This window comes from Acanthopagrus latus, chromosome 4 (genome assembly GCF_904848185.1).
Source record: "Acanthopagrus latus isolate v.2019 chromosome 4, fAcaLat1.1, whole genome shotgun sequence".
Lineage (NCBI taxonomy): Eukaryota > Metazoa > Chordata > Actinopteri > Spariformes > Sparidae > Acanthopagrus > Acanthopagrus latus.
In genome coordinates, this window is record NC_051042.1 from 5,578,009 (window position 1) to 5,604,064 (window position 26,056).

Consider the following 26,056-nt stretch of genomic DNA (forward strand, 5'->3'; position numbering starts at 1 on the left):
CTGCTTCTGCTCACTGGCATCTTAAATCAACTTAATGTTGTGAGATTTGAAGCTCTGTCTGACACACAAATCATATACTCCATGGTTTTGAATATGGGTCGACCGAAATGGCTTTTTCAGTACAATTCATACAAGTACTGCACTTTTGTAATTTCGATGTATTTCCTTTTTCTGCTAGTTTCTACTTCCTCTTTACTATGTTAATTTGATTAAGTTACAAGTTACTTTGCAGATTAAGATTATTCAGTGTGTTTATTGGATATTTGTTACAACTGACTTAAGCAATCAGCTACAGTTGTGGATGGAACATTGTGTGAGAGGATACTACTTCAATAGACAGCAATCATTTATAATCATAAATCCCAACAAACAGTACTAGACTTGTGCACACACTTGACAACTAATGAACCTTTTTTTGTCTGGGAGTTTGTTTCTTTTTAAAGCAAACTTACGGAAATCCAGCTACAGTATAAAGGTCAGCACATGCAGCTGATATCATGAGCGGTACTGGAAAAATTCTAACTCTCCTGGTTATTTCATTTGAACCACCTTGCTATCTTCCTGGGGTTTCATTGGTGTGAAGACACATTTTCCAGTCCAGCCAGTTTACAGTTTCACAGTGACAATAAAAGGATGCCAGCACATTCATTACACCTCTCTGCCACAGAGAAATAGCAGTGGTGTGATAGGGTGGGGATGCTTTAGATATATTTGCAGACCTGTTCTCATTTAATCTTTCCATGACACAAGGACCTGCTTCATTTTTGCATGCCTTTTGTTACTGCTTCACTCAGCAGCTTTCCACTCCAAACCACAACCATTTTTATCCCCATGACGATGTGGAATAATGTCTTTTAGCCTTTATTACCCTGAGCTCCAGAGTTAACAGCTCCCATTCTTCATTGTCAGGAGCAGTGCTATGCTACAGTCCTTATCTTATGTGACCAACATGAGGAATACAGAGACTTGCTGGAAAACAACTTAAACACCTGGCAAGCAGTTTGTCAAATAAGTCGACATTAAACTGGCTAACTACAAACTACTTTGCAGAAAAGGAGGTGCAACTTTTAAAGCACTTAGCATGGTGGAAAGTATGATTACAGGGTGGTGCGTAGGTGTTTATCTGCAATCTGGGTTCAATCTCTAAATGAGACGAAACACATTTTTCTCCAAAACAGCGACAAGAGTTGCATGTTTGTTTCAACTCATTTAGTTCTTGTATTAACGCAAACAATTGCATGCTTATACATCAAGCTTATGACCAGTCAAAGTGAGTCCAGTGGTGTTTCATCCCTGAGCTGGTCAGACAGTCTTTGGTTTTATTTCACTGGTCACACATCAAACCGAACCAACAAGCTCAAAAGAAGTTTGTCTGGTTTGACCATGATTACAGCCCCTCTGAAACTTTAACTTCATTTTAGTCGCATAACTTTTCTCAATTATCATCCAGACACATCCAGAATAAAAGCTGTTTTTGAGGTTTACATGTGTGAGTTCAAGATAAAAGAGCATCTTTTTGACTTTGTTGTTGTCACATTCTTTATGTTGCTGTGGAGGAATATTATGAAACAGATGAAACACCATGCTGCCCACTGCCTCTTTATTTACCATGTCTTATTAGCAATGCTTGGATCTGAGCTAAATTTTGATCAGGTCTATGCTTTTTTCTCTCCACACTCTCTTTGCTTCTGTAATACCCTCTGCCTTTCTACTTCATCTCTTTCCATGATCCGTTTGCATAAATGACCTGGCACGTCAGCACAGACCCAGCAAACCGTCCCAGCTGCAGTCAGCACCCACGGAGAAGACACGAGGGGCTGGAATGCAGACACGGACTGCTCTCAGCTGGTGAATCCGCCCAGCAAACAAAAACACAGAGGAAATGCATACAGTAGGTCTACATTTAACAATGCAGTTCACAGGATTTCCCTGAGTAGTGTAAACTGTCCTATCACAAAGCTAACACATTAAAAAGCTGTCCTCTTTTTTATTTTCTTTTTAACTTGACAGAAGTCTGAGGAGTTTTTCAAACAAACTAGATGAGGGAATGTGCCAGATAATGTTGCTGGAGAGATCGAGCATCGAGAATGTTTATTTTACAGAATATTCAATGTGTGTTATGTATTCAAAGTAGCAGAGAAGACAGTTTGTGTTAGACATCACCAGGATGGTATGAATTCTAATGTCCCATAATTTCTAAAGGCTCTTTGTTTTCTCGCCTCTGTTGTTGAACTGTTCCATACCCACTGTGTAACCATAGTGACAGCATGGAAATCCAGACAGCTGGAATTAAGAACAAATTCTCAGAAAAATAAGAACATATTGACGTTTTTAAGGATATTTCTCAGTTGTGGTAAAAAAAAAATACAAATACTTGGCAAAAACTCTGAAGCACAGAATTAACAGCAGCCACCAGCCAAACGCTTTTAAAATATGCATGTGGCTGGTAGATCTGCTTCACACGGGCCAAAAAAACAATGGTGTTTTCACCAAATCTGAGCGGTCACTAAACATTTGGTTGGTGGACAAAAAAAGTCCTTTCTGGTAATAGTTCTGTGAAACAAGAATGGTGAAAGTAACCAATATACATGAAACTCAGTGTTTCTGCCTCCACACATTGAGATATAGACAACCTTTCAAATGATGTATATATAACAACATACATATCTTTGTTTTGGCAAATCAATCCAAAATCCTGGTCCCTACTCAAGATAACCTGACAAACCACCAGGAGACAGTATGGCAGTAATCACAGCTCTCTTTCCACCAATGAACACTACCAAAACAGGACTGGTAAGACCTCTGAACTGAACCTAGGTTTAGTTTTCCCTCTGCACCACCTGGCGCCTGATGTCTCCAAATGCCAGTTGAACTCAAACCTCGATTATAAAACTGATTGCTCCGGCCAAACTTGTGTGACAAACTGCTGACGTACCGAGCTTTATCTGCAGCTCAGAGCTCACACTTTCATCATATACTTCCGCCTTTATAAGAGGCTTATGTATTTATGCTTCATGTGATCTCCTCATGGGCTCGTCAGTTTGTTATCAGCGAACCACCATGACTAACTACCTTTAAAATTAGAGCAGTCTGCCTGTGGATCTGAGGGACTCTCACTGTGGATTCTTTTATAAGAAACCTCAAGACACTATGTAGTCTGGCTTTTACTGACGGCGCCTTGTCATGTTTTATTGTTGGCTTTTAATGCTTTTCTTATTCCATCATCTGTATTTTTTTTTTTAACTTATTTTAGTATTTTATTGATTATTTTTGTGATTCTTAAGTCTTGCAAATTGTATGTAATTCTTTGTGTTCCTACTCTTTTTGGCTGTTGCTGCTTTATTTTACATCGTGAATAACTCTGGGCTGCATGTCAGCATAAAAGATGTTTAAAAAGAGAATTTTCGTTTTTTTTAAGTAACACTAAACATATCATAACATGGATTGTATTAAGGTTATTTCAACACTTTACTATAAAGCAGAGTAGAGACCTGAAGTAAGAGAGAAGGCACATGAAGTATTTTGTGCTGCAGAGAGACTATTATCTATATTTACACTGCTATCAGTTCCCATAGGCAAAATACAGGGCTGGATTTGATCCTGATGAACTCCGCTGAGGATGTCTGTGTGTGTGTGTGAGAGAGAGTGTGAGTGTGGGTGGTGGTATCATCCACCATGGATGCGCTCTCTCTCCCCACTCATCTCTCTCTTGTGTTCACTCAACTCTTCAGCACCGTCTCATTCAGTGCAGCATACAGTTCTGCATACAGTAAGATCAATTCATAATCTGTATGTTCAAATGTGTCATATTTAGGTAACCCCTTATATTTATTTATTTATTTTATATTTATTAATATCAGATTACACTTTTGTTGAACTTGAAAACTCATCAAATGCTTTTTATTGCTTTATTGAGACAAATGCATCCTTTTTTTATGCATTAACATTTCTAAGGAAACTTTTGATAAATAAAAAAAAAAAAAAGTAATGCTTATTACAAGGGGTGTAAATATAAAGTCTTATTAATGTTTATGAAAAGATGAGACATCACAGGACATTGTGCCTGAACACCACACCACGTGGGTGAGATAAACAAATCACAAGCCATTAGGCGTCAGCACTGATGATGGACTGCACCACAAATGTGAGTTGACGTTGCTTAACATGCAAGAAATGTGAACACAGCACATCACACAGCACTGTTACTGTCAGCCTCGAGCCTGCGAGTATGATGTGGGGTAAAATTATGTAAGTAGATTCCATGACACCTCATCGAGCCCAGATAACGTAGCTCCGTCAGAGGATGCACCACCTGATTCTCACTGCAGCAGCACTGCAGCGGCCTGCATGGTTGACATGTATTGACCACTACAATGTCACCAGTGCTTCTCATAGAGTATCTCTGTTCAATTAACAGCACTATCATTACTTGAAAAGCTGTGTACACTGAGTCAGTTCACTTGCTTTGTGACTATTAAAGGGACAGATTGGTTTCTTGGGACTATTCCACTTTATTGCAGCGTGGGTGTTGTGGACATTATTCAAATCAGTTATGAGAAAAATGTATTCTCAAGAGATCTCAAAGCTCACAGCAGTTCAATGAGAAATGAAAGATGAGCAGTCAGACAAAAGAAGTTGTCAAGAAGCTGACATCTTTTCACCAGATGCTCCTAATCCCAACTGAGAAGACGATGTTTGTGCCACATTACATCAAGTACAGTGGGTAGAAGCTGAACCAGGAAGTTGGTCTGTATACTGCTGTAGATGATTGGGTCAAAACGTAGCATTTACCTTCCTTACCTCAGAATAAGGTTGGCGAACATGTGAGTTTGTGTCTGGTAAATTTACTGGCTGTGTTTTTTGCTTATTTTGACTTCTTTACAATTAATTCTAACCACATTAATGTGTCCAACATCCCAGAAGTTACTTTGGTGGATACAAAGTTATTATAGTTGGCAGTTTATCAGGTAAGCCTAGCTAAAACCAGTACAGTCTAATACAACCGTCTCACATTAAGTCCTCCCTTTGTGAAGGTCATAGCGCCCATTTTTTGTTGAAACTCTTTCAAGGAGGTGTTGATTCAACCGTATGATCATTTTGGAGAATGCAGATGGAACTATTGGACTGTAAACTGAGTTAATTCTTGTATTTGACCTTCCTTTGTGATACAAGTGTCTTGGACAAAATAACCATTTTACTGAATGGAGCTTTTTGTCACAAATGTGTCTGAACTTAGACCCCTAACACTGTGATTATCACCTGTGGGACTAAAGAATAATGAGAGGGGAATATTTGGTCGCCATTATATAACTTCCACACTGCTGCTGCGAGCCATTCAATCTGTTTCAATGTACTAAAGCCAGATACTATCTGACAAGAGAGCCGTTTGTTTCACCGCAGCTCTGTTGTAATGGCCACAGAAGCTTTAGGATACTCTGAATGAGAGAGAGAGACGCAGAGATTAAAAAGAGGAAACACGTAGATAAACATAGAGACGGACAGATAGCTAGACAGAAAAAAGAAAGAAGATGGCTGCAGCTTTAAGGTGAAACACAGACTGAAGGAGGAGACAAGAGACAGGAACAAATTGGAAATTTGTATAGAGACCCTTTGCATCGCTGTTTTTATCAAAATTAATAAAGTCATGATGATGTGACTATTAACATCTGTAGATGTTTTAATTTATTTTGAACATAGCCATATTATGATCGTGATAATATCTCAATTAATTGTGCAGCACAAGTCGCAACACATCATGACAGCTAGTACAGAGTCTTACTACCAGTGGCTTCCTACATAAAATGCAGATGTTGCGAGATATACAACATTTCTTTATGGCACAATTTCACCACAATTCTTGAAGAGGTTTCTTTGGAATTCATTATCCTACTCATGTATAAGCTTTGAACAGCAGAGTACGAGAAAGTTATAGTCTACAAATAACTTTTTTCACACACACTTGCATAAACAAAGCCAAACTGCATCTGTCTTGATGCATTTATTGCTTTTGTCCCCAGGCCCACAAACAGGAAGCACATCCTATGTCCTGATTGTACAGACAGCACACATGCACACGCACACGCACACGCACACACACACACACACACACACACACACAAACACACACATATTCCATGGGATGTGCACCTAATCTCAGCTGGAGGGGAAAGGGGATGCTGGTAATAGCCACTCTCTCCTGTGTCTTTATTTCCTCTGGAGGACGTTCACAAATAATTTCACATGAATCTGTCCTCTTTTATTTCAGCCAACCTCCCACAGGGAAATCCAAAAGTTAACTTTTTAATTCAACAAAAGTGACAACAAAGAACTCCTGTGTGCACGGCTGCAAAGGATTCAAGTCATATTTCGGTGAGAGAGTCATCTGCTATCTGAGAGTCTGGACTGTCTGAAAGCCTTCGCAGTGGAGCGATGATTCATGCAGTGACACGAGGAGAGAAGGGTTTCCTTGGAAATACACGACAGGCTTTTCACTCCGATTTGAAAAGTACAGTTTTTACAGACAGTCACACACACACACACACACACACACACACAGGGAGACACACACATTGAGCGGGGTTAGGAAGCTTTCTGACAGGCAATGAGCTCATGAGATCTGAATGTCTTCCTGCAGTGAATGCTTTTCTGTGGCTTTTCTCACAACTATTTTCCTTTTTTCTCACACTTTTTTGTCTGGTTTCCTTTTCACACACACACACACACACACACACACACACACACACACACACACACACACACACACACAACTAGCGGTGTAACTAGCCAGTGTAATTCGTCCATCTGCTCCATTTAGAGTGAATATACTAAACAAAAAAAAAGCTTAATTCTGGATTTAGTATTCTTTATCTGATAAGCTGTTGTGTATTTTTTGCTACCAAGGGAATAGCAGGTTTTGGGTTGCTAGGTTGGCGATTTAGCCCTCGGTTTAATGTGTCTGCCTGTGTGTTGGTGTGTGTGTGAGAGTGTGCGGGTAAACATTCAGCTTGATAAATGGCCAGTGGTCTAAATCAGACTCAGTTAAGATTTATGGTGGGCGAGGTGCCCCGAGTAAAGAATTCAGACGGTTTAAGTGTGGATGTGCTTTGATTTGTGCGTGTAAATGTTTATTTTCTATTTCAATTGTACAAATAAAATCACAATAAAAGCAGATAAAAAATGCAATATGATAATCAGCTAGATGTGTCAGAGCTTTCATATCTCTAAATATCTTTTATGCAATGAGAGTCTTTACAGCTGCTCAGTTAACAGCAGAAGCTGCACCATAAACACACTGAAAATGGCTTTCAGACGTCTTTCCAACCACACATGTGTGCCTGACATCACAGCAGTGTGGGCCTCCTTCATAATTGGAGTGTTTGCAGATATGTAATTGCAAACACACTTAACACAGCTGGAACACTACTTTGAATTATATAGAATTCACGTCAGGGAGCTTAAATATAAAGTGCTTGCTAGAGATAAAACAGGCGTGTGCATGTGTTTCTTTTTGTATTTTTATCTCTGTGATGGCTGTGACTGTTACCGTTTATATTGCATGGATCATATGTGAAAATGTTGCGGTTATTTTTTTAATTTCAAGCCTTGGATGTCATTTTTCTCACTTTCAATTTGTGTGTTAATAACTGCTGAAGTCGACTGTGAAAGCAGTTTAGTACGACCTTATATACTGTTCTTGTTCAACAACAACCTCTAGTGGCTATAGTATTTATCACTGCAGCGAAGGAGGAAGTCAGTAGTATAAAGAACAGAAAAGACTGTATAGGAAGGTGTTGGGGATGGTGGTTGGGCAACAAAATTACAGGAGTTTCACCCAGGAGACCAATGTGTCCACAGAGAAACAAGTCAGTACATGACGTAACTGCATTCATGTATATAATGTAGGTATGGAACAATTCAAAAGTCAAGTTGTTTGGGAATCGTGTTGGGAGTCACTGGGACTCAACCTGTTCAGTTGTTCAAGAATAATAATGTGTTGGGTTTTGTTTATGGTGCTTATTGCTGTTTCTATGACATGTACACATTGCTACAAATTAGCTTCGTCCACCAAACAAATGATGGTAAAATATGCTTGTGGCTGGTCATGGTCAGGTGAAAAATTAACTCTTGAATGTGAATGTTCAGTAGATTAATGTTTTCGTTTTTGGCTGGTGAGTGTAGCTAATCTACCACACAGTTGTATATTTTTACCAGCATTTTCTGGTGGACGGTGCTAATTTTGGACACTGTTCACGGGTGTGTTCTGATGGGTGAAAGTATTTGTATCTGACTCAAGGGCTAGACTTTTAATTTGAGGGCCAAAGTTAAAAAAGGATTAGGGCGAGGTCGGGGGTGCAGTGCAGATGGTGAGGGTTAGAACTATGAGCCAGAAAATGACTGAAGTCACAAAGGGTCCTGTGAAGTATAGTAATACATGCATAAGTTTGTATGGGGTGCGTGTGTGTGTGTATGTGTGTGTGTGTGTGTGTGTGTGTGTGTGTGTGTGTGTGTGTGTGTGTGTGTCCATCCTCTGTGAACAGACAATCATTTATCACCACATGGACTCCCTTTAGTGTCAGCTGGGGAGCATTTCTGCTGGTGTCTAAAGGAACAAAAAGGGGAAGGCCAGTCCTCCCCCTCCTCATCTTAGTCACTCTTCTCCTCCTTCAGCGTCCCTCTGTCCTCCTCCCCACCCCCCCTCCCCAGCACTGGCACACTGCTCTTTCTGTGGTATCCAACCGAAAACAACTGGACCATTTTTAGGGGTTGCTGTGCAAATCACAGCTTTCTAATCAAATTGGGTTTTCAAAAGAACAGTCCGAGCGGTCTGAGCAACTCTTCGGATGCCAGCAGCTCGCCGTTATGCTTTACGGGACGGTTGAATTGGTTGCTTAATGCTCAGAAATTGCTTTGAATATGAAACAGAATTCAGGCCGTCTGTGCTTTCATTTCCCAACGTCTCTGGCTGAAGGTCATTTGGCAGACAGAGGGGCTGGCTGACCTCAGCCTTCTGGAGAGGTCAGTTTCCTGCACAGAGAAATCCCACTGTGGCCATTGTGCTTCTCCCTTGTGCCCCGTGGACTGAGAGCAAAACTAAAACTGACAGGAAGGTAACTCAGGGCAACAATCAATGCTTGGGCTAGCCACTGTTGCCCCCTGCATTGTCAGAGGACACTAAAGTTGCCCTTGAACAAACTAGAGTAGATCTACTGTATGGGTTTATTCATCCTACTTGTGTCTTATGTAAGAGAGCAGCTGTGAACTGCAGGGCTCCATTTAACTTCTCTGAGATGAAGCTGAACAGTGTTGAGGATGCAGACACACATATTCACAGGAGTTTTAGGTCAAAAGACAGCAGATAAACAGGTTTGTTCTTCTACTGATATCACAAGATCCCCAACACTTGGTGCAGATTTAGTAGTAGCGGTGGAAGTTATCCACCCACCTACACATACTGTAATGTGTCTGCCAACTCACATTTGTGCCCTCCCACCCACATCCACACACTCTCCACACACAGACATACATGCAATCACAAAGCAAACGAGAACAGAGTGTCCAGATATAGCAATAATGATCCCCTGCCGTGCCCTGATGTGTGAGCTGCGCTGGCAGTTTCCTGACACGCCACTGAGAGCCGCAGGTTGAGTTTTGCAGAAATCTTTTCACTTTGTTACAATATTTGACTCATTTTCATGTCACAATAGTGAAGTATGAACATTTACAGCCTTTTTAACAGCATTCCAACACAATGTACGGTAATGCTGACACAAACACAAGGCAAACTCCTGACGCCTAAAGGGTAATTCTACACAATAAATTGTGTGAGGAGTACGGCTTCATATGTAAATAAAGTAGCATGAAGCCTTTTGTGGCTCCAGAGGAAGCTACACGTAATCTGATACATTGCCTCTAGAGACGTCACTCAATGGCTAAATTGCATTGTGGGTAATGTAGGCACCAGGTTTTTAAAAGCAGTCCACTGGTCTCATGTTGTACTTTACTTCTATAACACTGTTGGACTCATACGGACAGTTCAAACACAAATTATTTAAAGCGATACAACTGAACCAGAGATCCTCCTCAAGCTTTGTAAACTCACTTTAATGTGTATTAGTGGAGTTACCTTTTAATAAAATTTGAAGTACAGTATCTGAAAGAAAATCTATCCAAATGGCAAACACTAGTGTCTGATAGAGAATGAATAAAATGACAAAAATAAAATGCGCTTCACAGCCTCAGATAATATTAAGGAAGCTGGAGCCATCGAACGTTTGAAATATTTGCCTGAAAATTAAATACCAATTCATGGAGCAGCTCCAGTTTGTAAAAAATGAGTCATTTTCAGAGTTAAAATATGCAAAAACATCAGTCAGAGATTTTAAAAACATTTCAAAAAAATGTAGTTTGTTCTTTGCGGTATTTGATTCACGTAAACTCCAGTCAATAGTGCATCACCCATCTCCTGAGCAACTCCTCAGCCATGTCAAAAGTCCTGGACACAGAACTGAGCCAGCACTTATGGGCTAAAGTTATACACAGAGGGACGTTTCTGCTCCTGAACAAACTGTATAATCACATCATCCAGCAATTTAGAGAATGCATCCGCCTCAGGTATTAAAGAAATCATATTATAATGTTCAATTTGAGGGTTTATGATATTTGGAAGCAATATATTGAGTAAACCTCCAGGCCAAAAGCAATGATTGCCAGTAGACTAAAGTGTTGGTGTTAAAAAGCTAAAGAGCTTAAGTGTCCTCGCACAGAAGACGCAGTCCAGTAAGGTCACGTTTGAAAGCAAAGACTGTGGATTTAAAACATCCAGTGACCTACTTCTGTCAGAGGGAACAGTCGTCTGTCTCTCTCTCTTGTTGTGTGGTCTATCGTAGTGAGACACAAATCACATATACAGTATTTGACATTCATATCCGTTTCTGACACACACACACACACACACACACACACACACACACACACACACACAATACATATTGGTGGTTCCCAAATTTGTTTAGACCACAGCACCACTTTCTTTGTTAGGGAACCTTGCGTCACCCAACCCCCTTTATAACATGCATATACAGTATCTACAGACACCTTTACAGTTTATTTTATACTATGTTATATTGTTAATCCATTAATTTAAATAATACACATCCATTCTCAATCACTTTGCAGGAGCTCTGCAGACTTACAAATAAACTATTAAATATGGAAAACTGTTCAACGTGTTCTTTTATTCCTTCGAGGACAAACTAGCAAAACATAAAGTGTTTGCGAGGATTTCTTAATGTTTCTAATGCCAACTGAGAACTCCTGAGCTGAGTGTGTTGTGTTACTATGACAACCACAACTACCTCGGATTTTTAGTGAGGTGATTTCAAGATTCACGGCTTTTTTCTTTCTTTTCGAAATCTTATGGCATCCTTGGCCCATCTTCAACGCAGCCACCTCTTTCGGGAATAATTATCCTAGCTAAAAATCTTTTCAAAATCATTTCGTCTGCTTTGGAAAAATAACGTTGGATGTACTTGTTAAGGGATGAACAGTAACCAATAAATGTATTGCTGTTTCCTGGCTTTACTGATAGGATTGACTTAGACGACCAGAAGAGAGGGGGCTGAAAAGGATGACACACAGCAATAAAACATGGGTAGTATTCAAAAACCGAGCTGCTGTGGTGAGGACACAGCCTCTGTACATGGGTCCCATATACCACCAACTAACCAACTGAGATAAATTCAAGAAGAAGAATCTTTCATATGCGCACATGAAACAACAGGCTATACATCATACATTTGATAAGACATTTAGTATCATCTCTCTGTTGTTACTGGTCTGATACGAGCACATGTTGCCAGTCCGACCTTTATCATTTTGTCAAAAAACACACGTGACTTGATGAGCCATCGACAATCTATTTCTCCTTTTGTCTCACTTAATAGGTTGCTGATGTTAAATGTTCGACAGCAACACATTAGCTTATGACTCATTAAATTAGAGCACAGACACTTCACTTAGAATCCCATTTTACATCTCTTCCATTGAGCCTTTGAATTGAGCATCTGATTGATCAGTTATGCAGATGTGCTAATGAGCATAAGTAGATAATCCAAGGTGAGCTAATAAGCCGAGTCAATAAACATGACATGTCACTGGATGCTCATGCCACACGTGCACATGTCTTTGTCCTCAATGCAGATCACTGCAAATTGTAATGTTGGAGGTCAAACCAGACTGTATAAATCTTGGACTGATACTAAGTATCAGGGACTGTCTCTCCAGAATATTGTCAGTCTGTCTGTGTGCTGAGGGGAAGAGGGCTGTTTAGCCCCGTCAGCAGAGAAGCTCTCGTCCTGTTTCCCTCCCAAGGTGACTTCTCTGCTGTTGGCAGGCACAGCCATGAAAACAGCTCCCTAGACTCCCGCTCCCTCTCTGTCTCTCTCTGCCTCTCCCACACAGCCATCATCTTTTAGATACCACCCGTTAATGTGCTTTCATACCCTTTTTTTACAGAGATGTCAAAGCATGTTTTAGTCTTTTTTTTTTTTTCACTCCGTCCTCCTCACTTCATTTCCATAATGGCAGGTAGGAATCAAAATGCAAGCAAAGACAACAAAAATTCTCATTAAAATTCTCTTCCACGCTCTTGGCCTTGTCTACAGTCAGATTTAGGTAATGGTTCAGAGCCAACACATTGGCACCTGACCTTTTTCCTCTTTCAGTTCTCATAGTGGAGAGCGTCCACCCACGCAGTGGAGCACACACCTCCCACACACCACTCTCACACACAGGAGGAAAAATTGTACTTCGAGAGCAATCGTCTGTAAATGTATGTGCTTGGAGACTGCAGGCAGGAAACGGCACCATTCTGTATCAACACAACTTCTGTGTGGAGCTCACAGGTGTGTAACCACCAGTGTGAGTAAATAGGCCATTGTCCTGTGACTACAGTGGGTCATCTATTTTGGTCCAGGTTAATTCTCTACATGGGAGTAGGTGCGCTAATTTCCTCTCTGTTTGAGTCCTCCTGTTTCTCTCTCGCTTCCTCTCTCTCTCTCTCTCTTTTTCTTAGTGTCTCTCGCTCTCTCTCTCTCCCCCTTCCTCTGTTAATTGATTAAGAGGATTCAACTGGCTGCTGCTGCGTTAAGCACAGTCTGCAACCATCAAACACACATGGGCGCGCGTAAACATTCTGACACACCCACTCTAAGTTCATCTCGAAACTGATAATGCACACACACATTCTCACATCTGTTGTTCAGTTGACGCATCCTCTTCTTATATTTATTCCACAATGATTTTAAATATTCTAAACTGCACTGAAAAAACTGAACCTTAAATCAACCCCAAATCAGATTCCAACCACAACAAATGTAAGCATTGTTATGTTTGTGTCACCCATGATCATTCAATCTGTATGTGTCATATGTACCATGATGACATTTCTATGTCACATCACATTAACATTACATGTATATGAGCTGACTTTAATGTCATTACAGCAGGGACCACTGTTCAGGATGGCATTTCAACATTTATAAGCATGAATATTCTTGACATTTTTAGGTATTTTAAGCCAAAACATAATCTTTTTATGAACCTTACAATAAGTGTTTTGTGCCTAAACCTAACCAGACCATAAGCATGGTATTATCGCAACATAAAATTGAAAACTGAACTGGAAGAATCATAAAGTTAGCATATAAGCATATAAAGTTAGCATATAAAGACTAAAGTTTCAACATATCTCAGGTATGCCAAGGTGTACATTGTCAGCATTTAGTATGGATATTGGGTTGGTCTTAACCCTAAAATTCTGCCTTGTAGGAACTTGCTCTCATCTTGAAATGATGGCTGAGTCACCATAATGTGACAGTATTTTCAGTTACATTTACATTTATTTATCTTTTGCCCAAAGTTACGTACAAATGAGGTATGATACAAGCCATGATAGAACGAGGAGAAGCCACAGCATGACTGACGCACAATGACACTTGCCCAGATCCAAAATACTGAAGTCATGACTTGAACCTCTTAGAAAGCCTCTGTAAGCCAGAATGTGCATCCTATGATGGGAATCTTTCTTTTAAGTAGTATATAAATCACTATCTGTCATAGCGACAGCAGGACTTTAGGAGATACGCTGTATCTCCTAAAGTACTTCCAGCATCAGCTAGTAAACAATGTTTACCAGTTCTCCTATTTTTACTGTTATTTAATTAAATACCGTAGACAAACAAATCTGCCAAATATTACCACCAACACCACGTCTCAACAATCAATATGATAACTGGATTTGAAAGAGAGTATTGTACAAATTAACAGTACCTATAAGACACATTCTAGTCTTGAAATACCAGGCCGAATACCAAATACCCCCTCTGAGTCTTATTCTAATAAAGTTTCTATACCTCCTACAACGACAAAAAAGAATAACTTCCTCACACACAGAATGATGAATGTTGCCTGCAATACGCTGTATATTGGAGAATCTGATGTTGGTTTTCTATCATAGCCAGCCTGTATTTCTAATGGGAGAACAGTCATCCACATTAACACACATCCTCAGGCAGCAGCAGCATCCTGATAACCTTGCACAACCCGGCAACTCCAGCACCAGTCAAAAACTCATCTTCACTCCTCCACAGACAGACAAACACACACACACACACACACACACACACACGGTGAGAATTACACCTTAAATAACCGTCACAGTCCAATCTAACCCCAAAGCCCAAATTGCAGGGTGACATGATTAAAGTTGTTCACGTCCACATCGTTCTTACCTTTGTGACAGTCATGCAGAATCAGTGGGTGAGGAGCAGGCCAGTGTCCCCTTCAAGCAGAGAGCAGCGCCGCAGGAGTGGCAGAGTGATGAGGAGGAGAGGAGGGCAGCTCTGCTGAATATGCAGAGAGGGAGAGAGGAGGAGGGACAGACAGGTTAGTGTGTCTGGCTCACTAAGTACGGAGGGGCTGATTGCTGCTGCAGTGAAGTAATGGCTGGCAGCCGGCGTGCGGTTGGTTACTACAACAGGGAAAAGCTCCTCGCTAGGATACACCCCTCCCACCTCCGTCCCTAACTGCTCACACGCAAACACACACACACACACACACACACACACACACACACACACACACAATGTGATGATGCCCTCAAAGTCTGGCTGCCATACTCTCTCACTCTCTGTCGCTCGCAATATGATTAGTGATGGGCTAATACAGCTTATTGATGACCAGTCAGGCACGGCTGCAGGAGGAGGCGGGAGCAGTGCTGCCTGGGACAGGAGAGGAGAGGACTGCAGAAACAGAGAGAGAAAGGGAGGGAGGATGGGAGGGAGGGAGAGACAGAGAGAGGGAGGGAGGGAGTTGGACGTTGTGTCGCAGTCTGCTACTCAGGCAGGGATCTGGCTGCACGTCATCTGGTGTGTGTAAATGTGCGTGCGTGTGTCCTCGTGTGTGAGTGACACACACATTGATGGGAAGAGACAAGGACATTTTTTGATTTCTGCACCGAGTTAATGCAACACCACACTGAATAGAGTTATTTCTCTTGGAAACGATATAGGAAGTCTAGGAACATACACATGCACATACACAAGATCACTGAGGTGAAAGTTGTAATGCTGTACTTATGAGGACCCTCTTTAACGCGCTTGTTTATTTCTACATGTCTCACCGTCAGCCTCTGCACGTATCTTAATTTCACACTAAACCAGGGCTGAGCAAAAACTCAATCAAATCAAATTCTGATCTGTTCATATTGCACTTATTTTTAGAAATTCTGTAGCTTAAATCAATTATGATGCGATCAAAAAGGACAAAGATCAGTTATTAACAGATAGGTTAGCTTCACAGCATTGTAAAACATCCATAATAATGTCATGACACTTGCACACTGATTCTAACGCTACACTCTGTAATCTACATCCTAACTCCTCTCCTTCTAATCTTAAACCCAAAGACACTTCAAAGTCTAAAATCCAGATAAATATCTCAGAGAAATCAGAAATGCTGTGACGTTCAGTTTTGAGTTGTTCATGCTTTCCTGGTGAGCATGAGAGTATAGTAGGACAAAGGCGCCCACACTCACAGAGCAACACATCTTTGTCATACTAATTGTGTAAAGAGAGGGATGCTAGAGACAAGCCAAGATTCCAACTCAGTTACCATGGCTTAACTTCCCGTAGCTGTGTGAGACTCTTGTGGCTGCATCCCACAATACTGGCTCTGTTCTGTGCCTCCTAATGTACGTCAATGTATGTGAGTGTGTACTGTAAGTGCCTGCACATGCTGGAGTGGAGGTCAGGAGGACAAAGACAGAAGGAGTCCAGACTGAGTCACCTGAGAGAAACTGTCCATCGCAAGCAGGTCATGATGGTTTTGGGTCTTCACATGTTGTTACCGAATGATCACTCTGCTCCTCAATCTCAGTCTCATCTAAGAGCCCCACTCTCAGCATTTCCTGTTGAGAACAATAGTACTTCCTGTGTTAGGAGTAGAGGGAGAGGGTCTTCAAAATCTATATGAGGAGATCGTGGTCTGTTGCCAAAGTCAGGCAATGAGAGCACTTAGTTGTCCATTACAGGCATATGATGTTGCTCATATGACAGGTTGTTCTGCATTGTAAGAAACACATAAAGGTTGTTAAAATAAATGTACTGACAAGTCTTGTTGAAAGCATTTTTGATAAAATGTCATGAAGTTTGGAATTACAGACCATTTGAATGAATAGAACACAAGCAGCTTCGTTCTACAACCTGCAGGAGCATGACCTAGTGTGACATTTACATGTTGTGCCATTGAAGTTCAGTTTTCCAGGATGTTGGAAATACGTAATCCTCCAGTTCACATCATGAAAAGGTGTTGGAAACAGACTTCATCCATTGGGTGGAGGTGGCAAATACAGGAACCTCCCGACCAGTCAATGTCTCACATGTTCCACCAGACCTCTGCATGCTCCTGTTAAAAGAAAATGGAGGATGGAGGAGAAGAACTTTTCTTTTTTTCTTTCATAGGCATGGATGTCAACAAGCTTCAATTTAAAATAAGGAATGATAAACACGAGAGGCCACCGTCTGGCTTGGCTTTAAATCCACAATTCTTCTCTGTTCCAGTAAATTATAGTGAGTCTGTTTTGCATTAGGAATTTCATTTCCCTGTTGTTTACTATTCTGACTCTCTGACAGCTGCGTGACCTGGAGGACTCCACCATATTTAGCAGTGTGCTGCCATCTTGTGGGAAAGTCATGTAATTAGTCGTCTGGTTCTATTGCCAGTGTTTTTTTTTTTTAAATATCCCTCCTTTCTCAAGACCTTTGGACGACTTTTTCCAAAACAGTGTCAAGCAAGGGGAGTTATGGTCTCAGGTGTATATTTTATAACTAATTAACTTAACAAGTAGCAGATTTTGATCATTTTTTGTCTCAATGATTTTCATTAAGTACTTAAATTAATATAAATCACTGAATGTAAAAACAATTAATCAAATTCAGTTTAATGTAAAATGCTTTTTCTTTAGAACAGTTTTCAGTCTACTTGTATTCCTTTACATGTCAGACCTGATATATCCAATATGGCTGCGACTTCAACGTTGGATCCAGCGGCTCGGTGTGGCGGCGACGTGTATGTGTCTGTGGGTGCACCTGCTTGAGGTGTGATGGGCGCCGGTGAAGCAGTGGGACATAACCTCATTAAAAGCTTGGCAGGTAACAGGTGAGGTTTCTGACACATTGGCAGTCATTTAAATCTAACAACATCTATGTATCTGTATTTGAATCCCTGCTGTTGGCGCGACAGTGATGTGGCAATTTTCTTTTGTGTTTAGAGTAGCTTAACCCAGAAAGTAAAGTATACTGTAGCTTGGTCACAGATGTATGTTCGCCACTAATAAATACTATCATTACAGTTGGTGTTAATGTTCGTTTTATTGGCTAACTTACTGCCGATGTCAACTGTGACCAAGCTAGCTACCTGACGAAACGAGCTAATATTATGCTAATGTCACTTTTAGCTAACTGTAGTTATAAATCTATCATTATTGGTCCGTTATGATGGCTATTTCTTTCCTGACAGAGTGAGCTACTTTTCATCATATATGTATACAGAAGTACGGCTAGTTGTCCATTCTGATAGATAGTTCCTGCCTTTCAGAATGAGCTAGCTAATAGTACATTACCTAGCATCAACTGTCAGAACACCGGACTTGGGGTGGTCAAATAAATATGGCGCCCGATTCTGTTTGCCCCACAGAACTTGTTGAAGGAAAAACTTTGTGGTGGTGAAGGAAGAGTGACAAATGATCCTGCTTGAATTGTGCCATGAACTGCACATAAGATGTTTGTCAATTTAAAAGATAATTCTTCAAATCAAGAAAGTCTCAGTTTGTCGGAAAAAAAAAAAAAAAAAAGCTCACTGAACTCATATTGCAGAGTATGAGAAGGAGTGAAGCTGGCTGTGAAAGTCCAGTACAGCACAAAGAGTCAGTGAGGTTGTCACTGTACACCACCGTACACAAGCTTCAAACCTGCAAGATTTTGGGGTCATTTGAGGGCACCTGAAACAAAGTGTAAATACCAGTGACTCTACTCCGACCAGTAATCAGATTAAAGTTAGTTATTCAAGTCACTGTGCGTTACTATTATTTTCATAATATTCCTTTCTTCTTGTGTCTCAGAGAGTGATTTCGCATACACGACAAGTCACATTTTCAGCACTCCTACCTGGAGAAATCTGAAGGCCACACGGAATGTTTATGTTTGGGGGGGGGGGTCTTGCGTTGGTGTCACCTTACACCAACGCAAGGTCTCTTTAGAGGCTGTTTAGTGGTAGCTGTGGCTTTCTATCATATCTCATGATCATCCACAGCTGATAGAGTTTGCCCTGTCGTCATTGGTTGGTTAAACGTTCAGTCTTGACCTTGGAGGCAGTAATTATAAAGAGCCTGCTGAATGTCACTTGTAATCTAATGTACTTACTTTTAAAAACAAGTAATCAGTAAAGTAACTAAGTTACTTTTTAAAGGAGTAATCAGTAATTGGATTACTTCTTCAAGGTAACTGTGGCAACACTGGTCGATACTGCACTACATATACATAAAATATAAATACAATACTATAAATGCTCCCATTTCTCTCACAAGTTGAAGTAACTATTTTATAATGTTTTTCTTTTTTATGTACACAAAATAATGACTTTCAGATTTTGAGCACACATTTGTTAAAATCCAATAAGATTAACCATCCACCTGACAGATGTGGCAAATCAAGATGCTGATTGAACAGGATTCAGGCACAGGTGTTCCCTGCCAGCATGTTGGTGCAAGGGATGCTCGTGACCGGAAATCATGCTGGTCTATGCTGTTTTTTTCAGAAGGGCAATGTGTCTCTCCGTTCATTACCATACATTGTAATAATATATTCAAAAATATCACGTTTTCCCCCCTGTAATATTGTTAACTGGCATTTTGCCTGTTAAGCTGGCTAGCTAACAAGCTAACTATCTTAAGCTTTAATGGCAATCAACCATTACTTGCTTTTTATCAATACATCATACAACAGGATTTTATATATTCGATTACAGAGAGAGAGAGAAAAAAAAACATTCTTATCCTAGTAAATCAGGAAGAATTGTATGTAGTTGCTTGTTAAGATTAATGTCCAAAAGTTAGGCTGCCAGACAGTCCAGGACCTTTTCTGAAGTGGCTGCCAAATAAATTGTCACTTTGCCAATCCATACTTTTTTTCCATTACTGATTTATGAAGATTATACAGTCATCGCTTAGCTACCTCTTAGGCAAACCTTTCCCAGACACACAATAGTCTGAAGTCAGCAGCTGAAAGCTTGTAATTGTCTGTGTTATAATGGCTGTCAAAACATGGCTGACTCTGTTTACAGGATGGTTTATTTGGCTTGTTGACAGTGGAAGGACTTTAATAAGTGCCAAACATGCTGAGTAATATGAATACTTACTTGCACGGTAAATGTGAATGTCTCTTATGTTTTCAACAACAATGTATGCCACTTCATCATATACTGCCACATGTCACATGTGAAGTGTTTTGTTACAGCATATGGAAGCCACTTCATATCCAGCTCCTCAGAATGCGCACACACACAGTGGCCTGTGAGCTCTCCACAGCTCATAACCCAACAGTTGCAGCACTCCAGATGATAATTGGCAACAATAAGATGTGTAGTTAGATTTCTAGTAAGCTGAATCTCTGCCTGCAGGCCTCACATTTCCTAATATATTTGTACATGGAATCCCTTCATTCCTTTACTCATCCCCTTCATGCACATCAGTACTCAGTGGAATCCCTCATGATTCACTCTGAAGTGGCGGGAAATATTATTCTGTAAGTCGTTATTTAATCAGTCCACTCAGCAGATGACTGTTAGAAAAGACAAAACAGATGAATCAGATGAAACCAGCCACTGTCTCTAGCTGACGACTTCTCATAGAAAACTGGCAAGGCTGTGCAAAAGAAAAATCAGAAACCTCCCGTAGGGATCCCTGAGCTTTGGCCCCTCAGCTGACTCACCATTCAGAAACCACATTGTACCAACAGTTCATCAGATGACTAGTCTTGCAGACCAAAGGCTGCTTGCATAGGCAGCTTAAAAAACTGCAATGTAAAAACAATTTTATGCTTGAGATGAAGCTCACCTATCAGGTTGAAGCAGTTGATCCAGCATCACAGAAACATATCTAATGACTAATGTTTTGTTTGTGTGGTGCTGCAATTAATGTATTCTTTTAAATAGTTGATTATTTTTGGATTATTTTCTTGAACTCCAGCTGTTTGATCAGTGAAATGTCAGAAAATGGTGAAAACTGTCGATCATTATTTCCCAAGATGACATCTTCAAGTGTCCGGTTTGATCCACAACCCACATATTCACAATTAAGACACTGGAATCAGAGAATTATTCAATGTCATTAATCAAAATAGCTGGCAATTTTTCTAATAGTTGACATATAATCTGCAGCTCTACAAATGTCTGACATAAATCAGCACAAAGTATAACTATCACTTTATGTAGCTTCAATTCTTAATCTATCAAAAAAGGAGTAGATCTGCAATCATCACTTGATTAATTGATCAAAAGAAAAAAGCTAAATGTTAAAACATTTGCCTGTTTTAGGAAATGTTCTTTTTCTTCGTCATTTGTGAGACTGAATATTAATCGTGAAAATGACAGGGAGATTAATCGATCCATGAAAATAGTAATCAGCCGCAGCCCTCATCAAGATTTATATTTATGTGGGTAGCTGTAAATTTGTTTAATCACCGAATATTTTCCTCAGCTGTAGTTAGAGCTATCTATGTAGGCTGGAGAAAACCCTGACTACAAATCTTTAAATCTGTTGTTCACTAGCAGTTGGCAAAGCAACATATCTTCAGCACAAAGTCTTCAACAGCTACAGTGTGTTAAAACATTACAACAGTTTAACATGAAACACAACAAAACGTGTCCTGGAATGAGTCCTTTCCACAGGTGGCACTGTGCATCTGTGTCCTGAACTAACACACATGCTGCTCGTATAGTTTGCTCCTCCACTCATTTCTTCTCATTTTTCTGCTGTAGTGACGAGCTGACAGCAGAGGGAGGGAGAGAGAGATGAGAATGAAGCAGGAGTAAGAAGACGATGCACCAAAGGTATGTGGTCTGACTTAAATCCAGATCTACAGCGTATGGCGTGCACCAAAACCATCCCAACCACCAGAATGGCTAAACTCTTATGGAGAGTCATGAGCAGTTCCCCTACTACTACCCCCAGCTCTGCGTCTCACTCTTCCTACCCTGACTGAGCCCCCCCTCAGGATCCTTTAACACTGGCCCACCGCATGATTTCCCCTCACAGAAATTGTTGCTCTAGTGGAACATTTAATGCACAGGGGCTCAAATTTCGGCTTCCCCAGTGCACAGCACAGTGTTCCAGCCAGCCGCAGTCTGCACACAAACCACTTCCTCTATCTGAAGCAAAGTGAAGAAGAAGACGAAGAAGAAGAGGAGGGAAGGGAAGGGGCAAACAGGACCATGAAGCAATGGAAAGAGGCAACAAAAGCAGCTGATAGAGGTCATCAGAAATAGGAAGTGCAAGAGCAAGTAATTGAAGTTGTAATCAATCAGCCTGGCATATTTCCCAGACGCGCACATTGTGGGGTCCTCACGAGTGAGTGCCTCTTTGTGTGGAGGATGCATTGCTGGACCATGCGTAGACAATTCCACAGTTTATACACTCAACGCACAAATGTATTCCTCCAGTCATTTTCCACCGGTTTTAAAGTCATCCAAGTCTCCTTTTTCCCTTCCCAGAACCTCTCATTTGGTCTATTTTTTCACCTGCGGGTCATCGGAGCAGATTTATGGAGTCACAGTCCGTCTCAGCCTCCCATCAGAACCTGATTCATGTCTGAATCAAGGAGATGCTTCTGAACTTGATGCTCATTATTTAATTCCAGAATTATTTCACACCTCCCTTCCTGCTTTTTAAAATGACCTTAGTAACCATGAAGATGAGATATAAATAGACTTATAAAGGTAGTGGGTAATGCCATTAAGGATTGAGGTATTCTGTATCAGTGATTTAGGGTTTATTGTTTCCCCCGTTTGGGAAAAAGCCCCAAACTGAGTCACCAGACACATGTATACGTTCTTCCTTTCTTTATTTCACTCTCTTTTTCACCGTGTATCCGTCTCTTTTCTTCTGTCTCATACACATTAACCGCACACAGAGTCTGGAAAACAACACGCTCACATTAAGTCAATGACAGCAGTACAAAGGCTTGACATGTGGTAGCAGTTAGCCAGACCTTTGGAATCCAATAGACCCAAAATAAAGAAAAAATACTGGAAACACAGCAAACAACTTCTCATCAAGTACATATTTGACAGGAGAAGGACGTAACGTTTGCCCCATATGCTTTGTTGAGCTCTGACACACATTTTTCCTCTTTATCATAAGACATTGGCTGAAAGAGAAAAAAAAAAAACCTTCTCTAGCTCATTTATTTTCTCCTTACAATCTCCAGAGACTATATATTTGGTTCTCATAAAAGTCAGTAAGCAAGGGGAAAACACATTTGATTCTCAGGGGATCGTTCGTTGAACTGACTGAATGAGTCAGTTTGGCAGAAGCTGTGCATTTAAATATTCGTCTGGTCAGCTCGGCCCCCACCAATGAATATGAAGTGCCTTTTATGTTCATTTGGTCTCCTGTGGCTATTCTGTATTCTGTATGCTGTGCCATAGAGATGCTGAGGTAAATAGATACATACCTCTCACAGATCAGATTTTTGTCTCTCCTTTTCTCCAAGCCCCCAGGAACAGTGGCAGACTTTTGAAGCCAACTGTCATAGTGACCAAACCATGTAATTACAGCATGACGTGATGCGCTGGGGCCCAAGAAAACTTTTTCCCATGAGCTTACACTGTGAAAGAAGTACCAGTAAAACAGTGGATCAGAAAAAATAATTCATTTTACTCCCATTCAAGTTAGCTGGGTGTTAAATCAGAAGTTAGCTGTCTCAGTCAGCAGAAGTTTAGTGTTGATGCTCTACGGGCCCCAAACCAAAATTTTATCCTCCATTTTCATATTTATATTTTATAAACCACTGAGCAGCTTTCATAGGAATGAACGGCACTCCTGTGATGCTATATCCAGATTTCATATCAAAAGGTAGTTTTTCAGTTACTGTGTGGGATGTATGTCGTGGAACCTGGCAAACCATGAAGCAGAGGTCAGTAAACCATGTGAAACGATTCTGCCTGACGTGCAGCTCGTCACTGGGGGCCCTATTATGTCAAACTGCGTTGGATAGATTCCCACCCTTTTAGGTGATCCACAAAGATGCAATAATCTATTACATTTTAAGAGGAAAACAGGCTAGAGTTGTGAAAACCTCTCTCAAATTAAAATCAAACATCTTAAGTTGACCCACCTAGGCAAGTTGAATTGATGGAAGAACGATAAACAATCCTCTATATGTCAGTAAATTAAACTGATGCAGTGTTCCTCAAAAATGTTTATTTTAGATTGTAAAAAAAAGGTTCTTAAACATTAAGCACATATATGGTGCTGAAGGCGGCCGTGCTGCTTCCTGGTCCACAGCTCCAAAACATTTCAGAATTTTTCCTGCAAAGACAAAAAACTCCTCAGGTTACCAAGCAAAATAGATCCTAAGCAAATATCTCTGCTATATGATTGAGTTATATTACACTATTGCAGAAATTCATAATCTGTTCTTATATTAAACATTGCAATATACAGTACAGTGTCCCTTCCTAAGCATGCGCCCATTTCAAAGTTGTCACTTTTAAGCAGTTTTGGACACATTGTATGAAAATAAATGACTGATGAGCACGGTGTGATACAGAAAGAATATTTTTATGTATATTTCACAGGGTATTACAAAGTGGACTACTTGTGCCTAACTGATGATTTGGTCTTAACCTATATTCTGTGAGCAGAACTAATGTCATATATAGTATAGTTCAACTTGCAACTTGCAGGGGCAAGTTGAACTACATGGGGCCCTATGCACCCGCATAGTCTGCATATAGCAAGAAACAGCTCTGTTTATAAGTCACATTTAAATCCACCCTCTCAGTCCAGAAACACGTGTATGATGGAACTGTCTTTCGTCTTTTCGTTCTTACTTCTAAGCACGTCTGAGCATGGTGCTCCTTTGTTGAGACGATGGTGTAACAAAAACAGTAGTGCTGTTAATGCAGTTGTGTGGTCTTCCTATCTGAAAAGTGGTAACAATACACAGGCCTAGTCCAACACTAAGTCAGATACTCTTTCTTCAATTAATGAAGCTCCCGTCATTGCTTACACAGCTTTTTGCCGTGCCTGAAGTTTTCACTCGAGGCTTTTCCTTAACAGGCTACGGCTTATCATAAAGCAGTGGAATGCTATTGAACCTTCTGCAGAAGTCTGCATCCCTTTCCAGTGTACTCCCACAAGTGAAAACATAGACACTTGAAACATGTTTGCCTATCCTTGAGGGTCAAAAAGTCGAGGTAGTCACTTGGAACACAAACATTTCCAGAGAAAATGCGTTGTCCTCTTTTTTAATGAGTAAGAACAACTTCTGGGTGGTTTAGGAATCAAAGGTTTCTCTGTGATTTTAAAGGATTTCTTGCAATTTTCTAAGTGTGTGTCTCTTGTGCTCTTTGTCTCATGTAGTCTGGTCTTTTGTTGCATTGTTTATATCAGACCAGTGCCTAAAGCCTAACTGCTAGGGATTGACTGTGTTCCAGCTTTCGCCCTGATTGTGTTTGAGTTGGTGATCAAACTTGTAATGCATGCGAGGTCTGATTAGTGCCAGCTGTCTCTAACCATTGGCGTGCTGCTACCACGTGGAACTAGTGACACAGAGTTGTTCAAACTGGGTATTTGCCTTGATTTATTATGAAGTGAAGCAATTTACATGCAATTTCCCAGGACAATGGTATTGGGTCATTTCAAGGGAAGACTCAAAGATATCACAAAGATATTACACAATCATAACGTCGCCCAAGGGGGTGCACTCCTTTAATAAATCATCATGTGGATTGTTCTTATTGATTTATTATGATTCTATATGTTCAGCAGGATATGGGTATTATTATTAAATTGAGGTATTTCTGTGACAATATTATGACACTATTGATGTTATGTTAAAATACTAAAAGATATTTTGGTCAGGAACTCAAAGTAGTTGTCAAGCTCGCTTTGCAGGACTTTTGGCTCTTCTTGTACCCAACTGGGAGCTTCTACTAGAGGTGGGTGAAAGAGGTTTGCAGAATTAACCATTTCTGCACTTCTTACACTTTACTGTAGCCAAACCATGTTGACACTTCTGGCATCACTCCCATCTTTGGAGTTAACTCCTCTACTCTAGGGCTGGGTTTTTCTTGAAATATCAGGGCTTTCATTGCAAGGATTCGTTGCTCACTGATCAGGCGGGGGGGTAAAAATAATGAAACACTGAGTTGATGATGAAAGTACCTCGGTTTTCATCTCTGTTGAGAGTTGGACTCAGAATGTATCCAGCTCTCACAA

At 40.5% G+C, this 26,056-nt stretch overlaps 2 protein-coding genes across 6 annotated transcripts in view; one reads left to right on the forward strand and one right to left on the reverse strand.

Moving 5' to 3' along the window:
• coro2ba (coronin, actin binding protein, 2Ba) overlaps positions 1-18,397 on the reverse strand; it is a 52,019-nt gene extending 33,622 nt beyond the window's left edge. The window contains exons 1-5 of one of the 3 annotated variants that reach the window (XM_037094609.1): positions 18,179-18,397; positions 17,562-17,645; positions 16,792-16,962; positions 16,345-16,465; positions 14,790-14,900 (exon numbers count right to left, since the gene is read on the reverse strand). In XM_037094609.1, coding sequence (XP_036950504.1) covers positions 14,790-14,804 — 15 coding nt within the window. In that variant the 5' untranslated portion in view covers positions 14,805-14,900; positions 16,345-16,465; positions 16,792-16,962; positions 17,562-17,645; positions 18,179-18,397. Of the gene's footprint in view, positions 1-14,789; positions 14,904-16,344; positions 16,466-16,791; positions 16,963-17,561; positions 17,646-18,178 lie in introns of all 3 variants that reach the window. The other 2 variants (XM_037094608.1, XM_037094610.1) reach the window with 2 other exon arrangements.
• Positions 17,202-26,056, forward strand: part of itga11a (integrin, alpha 11a) — a 76,326-nt gene continuing 67,471 nt past the window's right edge. The window contains exons 1-3 of one of the 3 annotated variants that reach the window (XM_037094604.1): positions 17,202-17,369; positions 17,560-17,715; positions 21,592-21,663. The gene's annotated coding sequence lies outside the window, so the exon portion shown is untranslated. The remainder of the gene's footprint in view (positions 17,370-17,559; positions 17,716-21,591; positions 21,664-26,056) is intronic. The other 2 variants (XM_037094602.1, XM_037094603.1) reach the window with 2 other exon arrangements.